At 39.2% G+C, this 13,619-nt stretch overlaps 3 protein-coding genes across 3 annotated transcripts; 2 read left to right on the top strand and 1 right to left on the bottom strand.

Moving 5' to 3' along the window:
- The first annotated feature begins 2,990 nt into the window (after positions 1–2,990).
- Positions 2,991–5,698, top strand: LOC106311387 (intersectin-1-like). The gene is made up of 10 exons (XM_013748577.1): positions 2,991–3,312; positions 3,598–3,711; positions 3,795–3,864; positions 3,942–4,090; positions 4,170–4,271; positions 4,366–4,566; positions 4,647–4,709; positions 4,797–5,135; positions 5,218–5,292; positions 5,359–5,698. Exons 1-10 carry the CDS (start codon positions 3,253–3,255, stop codon positions 5,485–5,487), a joined length of 1,302 nt encoding a protein of 433 aa, XP_013604031.1. The 5' UTR covers positions 2,991–3,252; the 3' UTR covers positions 5,488–5,698.
- A 485-nt stretch (positions 5,699–6,183) lies between these two features.
- On the top strand, positions 6,184–8,211 carry LOC106311386 (pentatricopeptide repeat-containing protein At1g31430-like). The gene has a single exon (XM_013748576.1). The coding sequence runs from the start codon at positions 6,310–6,312 to the stop codon at positions 8,026–8,028; it is 1,719 nt and encodes a 572-aa protein (XP_013604030.1). The 5' UTR covers positions 6,184–6,309; the 3' UTR covers positions 8,029–8,211.
- An 815-nt stretch (positions 8,212–9,026) lies between these two features.
- Positions 9,027–13,480, bottom strand: LOC106311385 (mediator of RNA polymerase II transcription subunit 34). The gene is made up of 20 exons (XM_013748575.1): positions 13,370–13,480; positions 13,068–13,297; positions 12,821–12,967; positions 12,519–12,734; positions 12,340–12,444; positions 12,004–12,108; positions 11,793–11,915; positions 11,588–11,676; positions 11,446–11,482; positions 11,335–11,368; positions 11,185–11,237; positions 11,033–11,110; positions 10,882–10,947; positions 10,619–10,685; positions 10,490–10,543; positions 10,203–10,310; positions 10,045–10,109; positions 9,869–9,947; positions 9,487–9,692; positions 9,027–9,388 (listed from the first exon to the last, which is right to left on the bottom strand). Exons 1-20 carry the CDS (start codon positions 13,431–13,433, stop codon positions 9,191–9,193), a joined length of 2,124 nt encoding a protein of 707 aa, XP_013604029.1. The 5' UTR covers positions 13,434–13,480; the 3' UTR covers positions 9,027–9,190.
- Positions 13,481–13,619: the final 139 nt, after the last annotated feature.

Genomic DNA, 13,619 nt, shown 5'->3' on the forward strand with positions numbered 1-13,619 from the left:
AATGTCTTAAGATGAGATATGTCTGGCTCATGACCCGTAAGCAATTGTGATGGGGAATATCTATGTTCACTAGACAGTCTTATACGAATCAGTTCGGCCGCGTGCAAGACCGCGTGTCCCCAAGCTGTGGTCAGAAGCTTAGACCTCATAAGCAATGGTCTAGCTATTAGTTGAATTCGTTTTATGAATGATTCGGCCAAGCCGTTCTGTGTATGTACATGTGCCACGGAGTGTTCCACACTTAACCCCATGGACATACAGAAATCATAAAACGCTTGGGACGTGAACTCATTATCAAGACAATACCCGGAATGATACTTTAGAGACTTCATATAAAAACTTTCATTCATTAATAAAATAAGTTCAAAGCAATCAAAACATAGAAAACATAAAGCAAAGAACACGAAAACATAGATGTCGAATTCAACTTTGATCTTTTAAACAATCTGAAGTTTCATAATCCATAATATTATCTTGTTCATGATTGAAATCTTCTTCACCATCTTGATAAGTCATATGAGCTTCAGGATTCTTCCCTTTCAAACTCTCTTGGTAGAGGTCAACGAGATGTTTGGGAGTCTTACATGTCTTAGCCCAATGATTATCCATACCACATCTATAACACACGGATTTGGTCGAGTTTTGTGGCTTGAAAGATGTCCATGGCCTCGACCATGTCCACGGCCTCCATTGGAGCCACGACCATATGAGTTGTCTTGGCCTTGACCAAACGAGTTTCGGTCTCGACCACCACGTCCATGCCATTTTCCACGACCACGGTTGTGTTTGCTATCACTCTGGACATGGTTCGACTCTTTCTTAGCCTCTACGGTCGCATGTGCCTCAGGTAATGAGTTTATTCCAGGAGGTCTCAATTCACTGTTTTTCATCAACATTTCATTGTTCTGCTCAGCGAGCAAGAGACAAGGGATCAGATTAACATAAGTTGTGAAGCCCTTCTCACGGTACTGTTGTTGTAACAACACATTGCTTGTGTGGAAGGTAGAAAAGGTTTTCTCAAGCATATCCTTATCCGTTATATCCTCACCACACACAGTTTCAATTTTGAAACTATTTTTGAAACTATTTTAAACAAGGCCGAGTTATACTCGTCCACGGACTTGAAGTCCTGGATTCTGAGATTCCTCCAATCATACATAGTCTTTGGTAATAACACCATTCTCTGGTGATCATATCTCGTTTTCAACTTTGTCCAAAGGTCTAGAGGATTCTCAATAGTCAAATACTGATCTTTGAGACTCTCAAGTATAATCAATATAGCTCTATATCTATCTTTCTCACTTGCATTATTGCCCTCGGTGATACATTCACCGAGTCCCTTGGATTTCAGGATGATCTTAGCATCAAGTGCCCATTGCAAGTAATTATCTCCAGAGAGATTTAGGGCAGCAAAATCCAAGTTGTTGATTTTCGACATCTGAAATTATATGTTTCATTCTTAGGATTTATAATGTTCTTATGATGCATACTAGACAATCAGATATGCAAATTGGTCACACAACCAAATGGATATGATGCATTCAGTTCATACAATTATGCTTGCATGATATGTTAACAAGCTGCACAGCCAAACAATCCGAACATGCATGATGCAAGGCATGCCACACGGCCAAGGGTATGAACAATATTATCAAACGGTTTCTATATGTTCATAATGCAATCGTTTATACATCTTAGCAAAATGGTTTCTAAGTGATCATGAAACATGAAACCTCAATCAAACAATCAAGCAATGCATCAAATAGTTAATTACTATCATCCTAACATATCATATTCAAGATTAATCAGTCAATGCAATTAAGGTTTCAATATGAACAAGCCGGTCAGGTTAAGTCTTTAAACAAGATGAAAACAACTTAAACCTAAGCGATTTCTTTAACCTTAATTCATTCAATTGGATCATCAATTCAAGCAACCAAATTCAAGTATGAGATTAATCAATCATAGCAATCGGTTCTATGTGATCAAATTCAGATTCAAAACATTCAATCACATAAACAATCAACTTCGATTTCGATTTTTAGGGTTTACATGGTATGCGATCTGCATACGTGCGGCTAGGCTTTAGGGTATTAGCGTTTCGATTTTAGATCAAGCAATAAGATTCAATTTTGGTTATTAGGGATTGAATCTATTGCCTTAGGGTTTTGGTTATTAGGTTTAGTAATACCTTAACCTCAAGACGGGTTGAATGGACCTCCAACTGGAGAAGAACCGCGAACGGATTGCTTGCTGATCGTCGCGAGCTGGAACTGATCGGGTCGCGAGCTGGAGCTGAGATCGTCGAACGGTATCGAGCTGCTATCAGGTCGCGAACGTGCTGAATGCTGAGATCGTCGCGTGCTGGATGGAATCGGGAACGGTTTGAATGCGGGATGAGATGTTCTCGATCGGGTTTTGGTTCGCGATTGGGATGGGGTTATCGCCGGCTAGGGTTTAGGGTTTTATCGTCGGGGTTTTGTAGCTTAGGGTTCTTAGAGTAATCGTGCTGATAACGTGTTGTGAAACTAGAGAATATAATCTATGTTTCTGTATTATTCATAAACATAAGGAGCCCTTTATATATAGGGAATTACACTGTAATAGAATAATGGAGAGACTAAAGAAAAGAAATACAAATATGGAAAGAGTACAAATCATAATCTAATAAGGAAAATGCAAGATGTCGATTCTCTCTCTCTCTCCTCACGGTGGACTCTCTCTCTCTCTTCACGGCCGACTCTCTCTCTAGCATTGAACCGGTTATGAACCGGACCGGTTATGAACCGGATCGGTTATGAACCGGACCGGTTATGGACATCCACAATATGATTTATAACATATTCTTTTATTTCTTTTTATATTTAAAAGTAGAAGTAGAAATGCTAAACCGACTGTGTTTGTTTTTTTTGGTAAATAATCAGCCGACTGTGTTTAGAGAAAAAAATTAGTAAATGAGTAGGAAAATAAAGACCACTCATAAAGAAAAGAAAGCGTTGAACCGAAAGAGTGAGTAGCTTCATCTTTCATCTCCACTATAATTTATATTCCATTGTCGTTACCTTTTGGTGTTTTGCCGACTGTTACCTGTAAAGGAGTTAAGGATCCATGTCCAAAACTGCCGACTTTCTCTCTCTACTTCCTCTAATTCAGAAACTCCAACTACCCCTCTTTTGATTTGGCTTTCTCTCTCGATCTAGTGAAGAAACCGACTTGAGCAAGGAGTAAAAAAAAGAGCGCGACTTTTCAGCCATGGAAGCCATAAGAAAGCAAGCGGCAAAGCTCAGAGAGCAAGTTGCTAGGCAACAGCAAGTGGGTTTCTTTCCTTTTTTCCTGTGTTGTTAGATTTATTCAGGAGATAAATCTGGAAAAATTGATTATGTGGGTTTCAATAAAGGTGGAATCTTGGAAGTGCTCATGTTTATTTTTTTATAGTCTTAGGGGGCAGATAGGATTGACTGACGTATTGAATTGGTAGACTTTTGCTTGTTTTAGAATCAAGTTTTATTGTTTTTAGCTATCTGATTACGTTATCTTTTCAGACAAGATTTGTGTAGGGTTTTTCTGTCTTGTATAAAGGTTCCAGTTATTGTTCAGGCGGTGTTGAAGCATTTAGGGCATGTTAACGCGGATGCTGTGGTTGTTGACGAAGAAGAGCTTCATTGTCATCAGAAACTCCAAGAACTATACAGCTCTACCAAGGCTGCAAAGGTAAAATGATAATCTTTAGTATTTTTCAAGGGAGACTTTTTTTTTTTTTTAAAAGAAATCTAATTAGTTTGTTATGTTGACAGCGTTTGCAAAGGAACATTGTTCGTGGGCTAGAAGGGTTCATTGCGACAGGCACGAAAGTTGTAGAGATAGGTGAGTTCTTGTTTCTTACTCCAGTCTCATTTATATACTTCTTGGGATCAGATTTAGGAATGTTGTATCCATAATAGGGTTGAAGTTTGCTGAAGATTGTAAGAAATATGGAGATGAGAATCCCGATGCTAACACTCCTCTCTCAAGAGTTGCACATCACTTTGGGACCTCTTACAAGTCTGTGGAAGATGGCAGGGAAACTCTACTTGGAGTTCTTAGTGAGCAGGTAAAACTTTTGGAACATTTCCTTTTCAATTATATAGTTTCATAACATTTAATAAAGCTTCAGGGTTTGATTTGGTTAGGTTTGTGAGCCAATTCGTACAATGATATATAGTGCGCCTTTGGAGGATGCAAGGCATTTAGTGAATCATTACGACAGGTTGAGACAAGAAGTCGAAGCACAGGTAAATAGTCTTTTTTTTTTTTTTTTTTTTTTTTTTAAATTTGTTTCGAGTCAATTTATAATTTGAAAAAACCTTTTTTTTTTTTAATGAATAGGCGACTGATGTACTGAGGAGAAGATCAAAGTTGAAGGAATCTGATGTTTCTGAAGAGGCTTACATGAAGCTTAAGAACTCTGAGTCCAGATTGGCTGACCTCAAATCAAGCATGAAAACCCTCGGCAAAGAAGCTACTAAGGCTATGTTAGAAGTGGACAATCAGCAGCAGAGCGTAACTTATCAGCGCCTCCGTACCCTGGTAAAAACTCCACTTGATGATTGTTTGTTTTACTGGTTGGTCCCTGGATTGGATATGAAAATGAAATTTACCAACTGCAGGTTGAAGCTGAGATATCATATCATCGCAATGCTCTTGATATCCTTGATAAGCTACATTCTGAGGTCAGTAACTCTCTCTCTCTCTCTATGATAAACTACTTGAGATAATGAATAGAACATACTGATTTTGGATGTCTTCCATGTTCTCAGATGATTGCTGGGGAAGAAGCTATAGAATCATCACCAAAGTCTCTACCTCTACCTTTACATTTGGAGGATATTGTTTCACATCCCCAAGCCAGTCACAGTGGAGAGATCAAATCAAACCACCAAGGAGAAACCAAGCATACTACTCCCCATGAAGAAGTAACCAAACCCAATCCAAAGGAAGACATGGAGTCTAGTCCCGAAGTAGAAATTAAATCCAAACCTCAGAAAGAAATCAAGTCTTCTAGTCCACAGGAAGATACCAAAACCTCCAATGGATCTGATGATCATCACAGTCATCAGCAACTTCTCAGTCAAAATGATTCCTACTTTCTTGCAAAGGTAATAGTCTTTCGAAGCAGTTCTTCCAAACTCGGTCAAGAACAAGAGTTATGTTTTCTTGTTTTTTTTTTTTTTGGGACAGGTTGTGCACCCGTTTGATGCTCAAGCGCCAGGAGAACTGAGTCTAGCGGTTGATGATTATGTCATCGTGCGACAGGTACACCCTTTCCTAAACAATGCAAAACAGAGAAAGATCGGTCTTATGATTCTGGTTGTGTTTCAGGTGGCTGGGACAGGGTGGTCGGAAGGAGAATACAAGGGGAAAGCTGGATGGTTTCCGTCGGCGTACGTGGAGAAACAAGAGAAAGCTCCTGCGAGCAAGATTGTGGAAGCAAACCTTAACCAGCAATGATCTCACCCTCTATAATGTATGATATGTTTGATGTTTCCACGAGTACATACGTATGATCATTATGTGTGTTGTTTCTTCCTTGTTTATGTATCATCATAAGTTTTACTACTCTTCAAGTCGTTTTCTCCTATCTTAACGTTTGTTTGATGGGTTCTCTGTTTCTTCTGTAATATTTACTCTGAAAATGATAATATGATATCTTCTTCCTTTTTTTTTTTTTTTTTTTTGTAAATCTATATCTTCTTCCTTCTTAATTTGGTTTTTGTCGTAGTATCTCTTCTTGTTTTTCTTACCGCGCCTTAGATGTGATCAGTTCCAGATATGGTTTGAATTATCTCTGGGTTTAATAACCGAACCAAATTTTTGGTTTTTGATTCAGAATCAGATTCGGTTTTGTGCGCGAAAAGCTTTTTTTTTTTCGGTTCAGTTCAATAGCCGGTTAAGTCAGTTTTCAAAATAAATTTGTTTTGCCAAACTCTCGAACATAGATAACCAAGTAACGGAATTAAACAAATTGAACTGAAATTTTGTATTCAGTAACACCCCCAATAAGTTTTTAACAAGTTTAAACCGAAAGAAATCTAATAAAAATCAGAAATATTAAGTTCAATTCAGCAAAACTTTCAAAAACCAGAAATATAAGTCCTCGAATCCAACCGAACCGAATCTTTTTCGTTTTAATTTAGTAATCTTCAGACAGTTTTGGGGGTTCTGTAACAAATGATAATAATATGCAGAAAAGCTCTGTTTTTCTACAAAGTTGACGAGTAGATTAAAAGCCCTCTCTCTCTCTCTCAAGCGTGTCTAAAGGGAATATCTGAGATGAAGATGGGTCCTGTTCAAACTCCATCGCTCATAGCATACAACAAGATGCTCAAATCTTTAGCCGACACTAAAACCTTCACCAAAGTCTTGGCTCTGTTCTCTGAACTGCGACGAAACGCCTTGTTTCCTGATAATTTCACTTTACCCATCGTTCTCAAATCAATCGGACGCTTGAGGAACGTTTTAGAAGGCGAGAAACTCCATGGCTACGCTGTGAAATCTGGGCTTAAGTTCGATCCCTACGTGTGTAATTCGCTCATGGGAATGTATGCTGCGTTGGGGAAGATGGAGATCACTCATAAGGTGTTCGACGAAATGCCTGAACGAGATGTTGTTTCTTGGAACGGGTTGATTTCCAGCTACGTTGGGCACGGGAGGTTTGATGATGCCGTTGCTGTTTTTAAGCGGATGAGTAAAGAGAGCAGCCTGAAGCCTGATGAGAGTACCATCGTGAGCACTCTCTCGGCTTGTTCCGCTTTGAAGAATTTGGAAGTTGGTGAAGGGATTCACAGGTATGTTGTTGGCACAGAACTTGAAACGAGTGTTAAGATTGGGAATGCGTTGGTGGATATGTACTGTAAATGCGGATGTCTCGATAAGGCTAGAGCTGTTTTCGATTCGATGAGAGGGAAAAATGTCAAGTGTTGGACTAGTATGGTCTCTGGGTATGTTAGTAAGGGCAGGATCGATGAGGGTAGAGAGCTGTTTGAGAGAAGTCCTGCGAAAGATGTTGTTCTGTGGACAGCTATGATGAATGGGTATGTTCAGTTTAACCGGTTTGACGAAGCACTCGAGCTGTTCAGGTGCATGCAAAGCCAAGGTGTTAGCCCTGATAACTTCGTGCTCGTCTCTCTCTTGAAAGGCTGTGCGCAGACGGGAGCTCTAGAGCAAGGGAAGTGGATCCATGGTTACATATGTGAGAACAGAGTTAGAGTAGATGAAGTAGTTGGTACTGCTCTTGTAGACATGTATGCAAAATGTGGGTGCATAGAGACAGCTCTAGAGGTTTTCTATAAAACTAAAGAGAGAGACGCTGCTTCTTGGACATCGCTTATCTACGGTCTTGCCATGAACGGGATGTCAAGGAGAGCGATGGACTTGTACTACGAGATGGAAAACGTTGGCGTTAGATTAGATGATATAACCTTTGTCGCGGTTCTAACAGCTTGTAATCACGGTGGATTTGTAGCAGAAGGGCGTAGAGTTTTCTATTCGATGATCCAGCCTAAAACAGAGCACTATAGCTGTATGATTGATCTACTATGCAGAGCTGGTTGTTTAGATGAAGCAGAGGAATTGATAGACAAGATGAGGAATGAAAGCGATGAAACTTTGGTTCCTGTATACTGCTCTTTGCTAAGCGCTGCTCGGAACTATGGGAATTTGGAGGTAGCAGAACGGGTAGCTGAGAAGCTGAAGGAAGTGGAAGTTAGTGATTCAAGTGCTCATACTCTGCTCGCAAGTGTATACGCATCTGCAAATAGATGGCAAGATGTGACGAATGTGAGAAGGAAAATGAAAGATTTGGGAATCAGAAAGTTTCCTGGATGCAGCTCTGTGGAGATTGATGGGGTGCCTCATGAATTCATTGTTGGAGATACATCATCATCATCATCATCATCATCATCATCATCATCATCATCTCACCCAAAAATGGATGAGATTAATACAATGCTTGCATCAAACTACAAATTGGATGTTGAGTTTGGAACATGAAGTAATTGAAAGTTAACACTTTTTTGGTGTTAGATAACTTCTTAGTCAACCTATAGCAAAAGCTGATCTTTCACAATATTGAAAAGGGATCTCATTAGAATATACCCAACCAACAACGTTAAGGCCTTTCTCAATGAAAGAAGGGCATCAAATGGTCGTTTCCCATTCAAAAACGAGAACCCCAAAACTGTATATGTGAGTTTGGTCTACCGCTTTAATAGATTCTGATGATCCCATTCCTATATGTATATTCAAGTAAGAAACAAACTCCAGATCACAAAGGGAAATAACTACTTTTTTATAGAAAAAAAAATCAGATTACGATTCTTGTGAAGTTCAAGAACAAGTGTACTACGTACTTAAATTCATACATTAGCTATAGGCCAAGCCAAACCGCACTAAACCGGTCGAGGTTATATTCATAAATAGCTCGATTATCTCCGCCAGTAAACTCTTTACAATCCGTTTCAGAGTGGCCTCGACTCGGAAACTTTAGCAGGTGAGGAGGAGGAGGATCATGGAGTTGTAAATGAAGATGAAGAGAGAGGATGGAAAGCTTACAAAGCTAAAGTGTATTCTCTGACTGTGCCGTTAAATGTTATGAGCAATTTTCATCATCATTATTTGCATCTTAGCTTATATAGTTGAATTCAGGAGTTCATGAGCTCAGTCACAAGGGAAGAGAGTGAGGTTAAAGACCAGGTGTCAACATTTTCTTCGAAGCCTGGTAGTAAAGGAAACAAGGGTTCTGCTTCAACTGCATCAGCAGATCGGTGATTCTTGTCGGAATTAAGGAGAAGCTGACTGAGCCAATGAAAGGGATAGAAGATCTAGTCTGGTATAAAGGCTTGAATGATAAATGGAAGGCGAGTCTTAAAATAAGTGGTTTAACATATGAACATCAGTTTAAAAGTACAGGACATTTGCTTCGGTTTTGGTTCGAGGTTTTAGGACAACGTTTTCACTACTCCCAGATTAAGAGAACTCAAAAAAAAAAAAGTGGAAAACAGAATCATTGGTATGATTATCACTTGGAAAACAAGGTGCAAGTGTATATCGATTAAGCATCCCTTAAACGCCAATTCGCAGTACATAGTTAATGCATAAAGAATGGTGTATTACCGGTTTGCCGACGACCTGAAATTTTTCCAAACCGGATTCATCAAGCTTCTTCTTCTTCGCTGCTCTCTAACAAAACAACATTCTTCTGTGTCTTAGCTCTTTTACTTGATCTGCTTTTACATGTCTCTTCCTTTGTTGCATCTTCAACAAGTTGTTCAGAGACCGTATCATGTCTCATCACTTCTAGAATCTTGTCTCCGTACTTGTCTGTTTTCAGTTTTCCTATTATGCTCTCCAACTGCAAAAATCCAACCAATAAAGCAGCTTTAACAGAGAGGAGTAGATATACAAACACCAATGAAAATCCGGGTTATATACAGAAAAAAGATAACTCACCTCTTGTAATGAATCTGGTTTCTGGGAACTTATCAAGCCAATCTGCTGTGTTGAGAGGACAGTGTGAGGGAGCATGCTTCCATGAGCAGCAGATATCTCTTTCCTTAGCTCGTCAAGCTTGGATTCTAATCCAGAAAATGAACTACTTCTTTTCGATTTCTTGTTTATTTGTCTGCTTGAGGTTTCCGTTTTGATCGTCTTTCTTCCTGTTCCAGATCACATGTAGGACAAGTTTTCTTTCAGGAGTTTTATCTATGAGTGCCGAGCAACCAAGTAATAATGACCATAACATTAATATATTCTTCTAAAATTGACTGTTTCTTATGACTTCTATTCAGATCCTGAAGCCTATAGATGAAGGCAATTCATTACAACTCCTTACCTTGCAACAATTGGTTTGCCAACGGTCCCGTTGTTACATAGGCGTTTGTCGAGTATGGTGTGTGCAGGAATTCTTCTTTCTGCACAAAAACAGAACAAAACTCAGATACAGCTGTCTTGAGCTGGTTTATCATGTGTCAGATACAATCTGACAGAAAACATGGACAACGATCTTACCAATACCGAGTCAACAATCAGTTTTATCACGAGATGTTCTATCTCTTCTCTCTTTAGCTCAGCACCTAGCCGATCAACAACAACCAAAAAAAATCATAGAGCGAGAGATTAAGGCATTAAATATTGTTTGCAATTCAAAGTAATGAAATGAAACTAACTTAGATCCTTGTGCTTAGTTCTCAGTTTGTCACCCAGCTGCAACATTGTCACTCTTTGATCCTTAGCTTGCATGTCTTGCACCATAGAAACCACGAGCTTAGCTAGGTCTGCAAAAAGTCGTGACCCCAAAAACTCATCATGATATTACTCACATATTGGCAGATACTTACTTATAAAATTACTAGAGAAAAACTTTTGGCAGCAAAAAAACAAAGGTTTCAAGCTTATTTCAAACAAGAATGATGTTCAAAGAAACAACATGCGAATGTAAGTGGGACATACATACCCGATACATCAACTTCCTTGACCTCACTTGACAAGGCACAGTTGTCGCACATTCCTAACATAATGCCAAAATAATGATCAGAAAATCTAGAATCAATGTAGGTGGTACCAATTCTACAAACAAGAATACCGTTGCAATCTTGTGACGGCTCTCCAAAATGACGGAAAAAAGCACTTCGACGACATTTTGTTTTCGACTGCAACAAGGGAATTCAGAAACGATAGTTCATAAGATATCATACATTTTAGAACATTTCAAAATCACGACCCTTAAAGCCACCAAAAGAAAACAATTCAAGTCACTCCAGAGCGGCCTGATTATCAAGTTTTCTCCAGATATTACATGAATAACGATAATGCAATCTTCAAGAAAGAAGAAATGAAACTGGGTACCTGACAGTATCGTACTATATCGTAGAGATTCTGCAGACCAGAATACTCGTAGAAGACCATGGAACTCTGTTGTACAAGAAACAAAAGCATCAATGCAATTTTAGAAATGTGTTTATCACAAATAAGCAGGTTAGAGTAAATTGATGCTTACCTGCCTGGGAACATCACCCGAACGGAAAAAGAGAACGCACTCAGATGGGAGGCCATCACGACCAGCACGACCACTCTCCTGCAGTATAAAGTAATGGTGATAAGAAGCAACCTCATAACCACATCTAGTTTTAGTGGACAGGTGACTAGAACCTGATAGTAAGTCTCCATTGATTTGCTTAAACTGTGGTGGATAACAAACCTGACTACAAAAATGCCCCCATGTATCAGTTGGAAAAGGAAATAAAAATCGGTGATTTAAAAAAATGTGAAGGACGGTGATCAGAGCTTAGCACTACTAACCATCTGGTTTGTTGATTCCCATGCCGAAGGCAACCTGCCAAGCAATAATAAGAAGAGTTGATAGGTGTACATCACAAAATAATCGAATGATAAGAGGAGGAATATACATACTGTTCCAACAATGACCTGCAACTTGTTCTTACTCCATCTGTGAACATAAAAGAACAACCATAATTAGGCAACGCTGCAAATTGCACATCACTAACTGAATCATTAAGCCCAGAGTCATGCTTCATCAAAGCTGGACCTTTACCGCATATGAACTTTTTCTCGCATATTTACATCCATTTCTGCGTGGTAATAATCAGCAGAGATCCCTCTTGCTCGTAGTTCTCCTGCAATCTATCACCATTGATTATAAGTGAAAATATGAAAGATTTTCCTCCCCAGTCCAAGGACAATAACAACATGATGGTGAGGTCAGAACATATGATGATGTGTCAATTCTAGTTGCAAACCTGTTCACACTCCTTCCGAGAGAAACAATAAACTATTCCAGATTCATTGTTAGAATATGATTCCCGTATGAACTCTGCGATCTCATCAACCACAGCTTTACCAACCAGCGACTTTTCTCGCACCTGCACGACAATTTATTGCTCATGTTAAAGCCTACAAACTATCAACAGCATGAGAATCGTCTACTAAAAAAAATTACTAAAAGAGTACCGAGTAAAAGAGATTTGGCCTGTTAACACTGCTAACAAATTTGACGCATTTAGGAATATGCAGCATCTCTATCAGATCATTTTGGACCTTCTGTGTAGCAGTTGCCTGCATCAGAGACATAGTAAAAAAAATGAAATATTCAACCTTCCAAAACATAATATATATATATATATATATATAGATGGGAGAGATCAACTTAGAATAAAATTGTTACATTCTGATAAGCATAGTAAGGTGGAACAAGCTCCCAGTGTTGACTGATTTAAACTCTCTCTCTCAGGAATGTAACAGGACGGAGAAAGGATGCAGCAAATAAAAAGAAGAAAAAGAACGTACGGTTAAAGCCACCATGGGAACTTTGGGAAACTGAGTTTTAAGAATGCTCAAGTTCTTGTAATCAGGCCGAAAATCGTGACCCCACTGACTACAACAATGAGCCTCCTGCAAATAAAGTAGGAAATTAAACATTCAAGTATTGGTTACAAAGTAAGAAATTAAAAGCAGGAAGGACTTACATCAATTGAAATAAGAGAGAGGCGACCAGCATTGTGACACTTTTCAAGCTTCGACATGAATCTTTTACTCTTTGATACCTTTTCAGGTGTCACATAAAGTATCTTGAGGTCATCTTCACCCTTTTCAAGTGCCTTGTACACAAACTTCTCATTCTCCTTGCCAGAAGTAGAAGTCAGCATGTAAGCTGAAATCCCTAGAGCCGCCAAACCCATAACCTGAACCAATCATTAACAATAAGTAAACTAAACACTTGTAATCACTCCATATATAAAGAAGTAGTTTGAAGTTAATAGTTGTGTACCTGATCCTGAATGAGTGAAAGTAAAGGGCTGACAACAAGAGTTGTACCACCACGAAGTATAGCAGGAAGCTGATAGCAAAGACTCTTCCCCCCACCTGCTGCCATGATCACCAGTACATCTCTACCAGCCATTATAGCGTTAACTATCTGTCGTGTTATCCAAGGAAACAAGATTGAAACGTCATCATTGTGTTGCTTTCTTGAAAGACATAAAGCAAATGCAGAAGCAAAAGCAGAAGCAACTTACTTCTCTCTGGTTAGCTCTGTATTTGGATATGCCAAAAATGTTAAACCTAATGTCATCAGCGCGTGAATCCCACTCGAATGGCTCGGACCAATTCTCCACAGCACTCGAGCCATCAGGACAAGAAGATGCGACAGGTGTTACTGAAGCTGCAACTGCTTTTAACAATGTCTTAAGCTCAGACTTTCTCTCGTACAACCTGTCTTGATGCTCTATCAAAGCACTTATCTGACCTATAACAATGATTCGAATTCAAAATCAGAAGCAACCTGAGACGTAAATTCGAAGAACGGACAAGTGTAAACCTTGAACATCTTTGATCTCGAGCTCTAAGCTTTGAAGCTCGTCCTGAATCGCTTCACTTTCCATTGGTTCACCGGTGTGTGTGTGTGTGTTTTACCCTCTTGTCGTCGGCGTCGCGGCTCATTAGAATGAGGTGAAGCAGAATATATTGGGCCTTATAAGAGCTGACTTTTTATAATGGGCTTTTCATGGCCCAGTATGTTCTTGGATAATTCGCTTTTTCGGGTCATTTTGTGTGTGTGTTTTTGGGGG

The sequence above is a fragment of the Brassica oleracea genome, chromosome C8 (genome assembly GCF_000695525.1).
Source record: "Brassica oleracea var. oleracea cultivar TO1000 chromosome C8, BOL, whole genome shotgun sequence".
NCBI classification, from domain to species: Eukaryota; Viridiplantae; Streptophyta; class Magnoliopsida; order Brassicales; family Brassicaceae; genus Brassica; species Brassica oleracea.

Bases quoted from the DNA above. Each gene is read 5' to 3' on its own strand.
- LOC106311387 (XM_013748577.1), top strand. From the start codon at position 3,253: ATGGAAGCCATAAGAAAGCAAGCGGCAAAGCTCAGAGAGCAAGTTGCT. The intron at 4,091-4,169 runs GTAAAACTTTTG...TGATTTGGTTAG, and splicing joins TTGGAGTTCTTAGTGAGCAG to GTTTGTGAGCCAATTCGTAC. The intron at 4,710-4,796 runs GTCAGTAACTCT...CCATGTTCTCAG, and splicing joins TTGATAAGCTACATTCTGAG to ATGATTGCTGGGGAAGAAGC.
- LOC106311386 (XM_013748576.1), top strand. From the start codon at position 6,310: ATGAAGATGGGTCCTGTTCAAACTCCATCGCTCATAGCATACAACAAG.
- LOC106311385 (XM_013748575.1), bottom strand. From the start codon at position 13,433: ATGGAAAGTGAAGCGATTCAGGACGAGCTTCAAAGCTTAGAGCTCGAG. The intron at 12,735-12,820 runs GTACACAACTAT...TGATTGGTTCAG, and splicing joins TTTCACTCATTCAGGATCAG to GTTATGGGTTTGGCGGCTCT. The intron at 10,110-10,202 runs GTTAGTTTCATT...TTGATCGGCTAG, and splicing joins AACTAAGCACAAGGATCTAA to GTGCTGAGCTAAAGAGAGAA.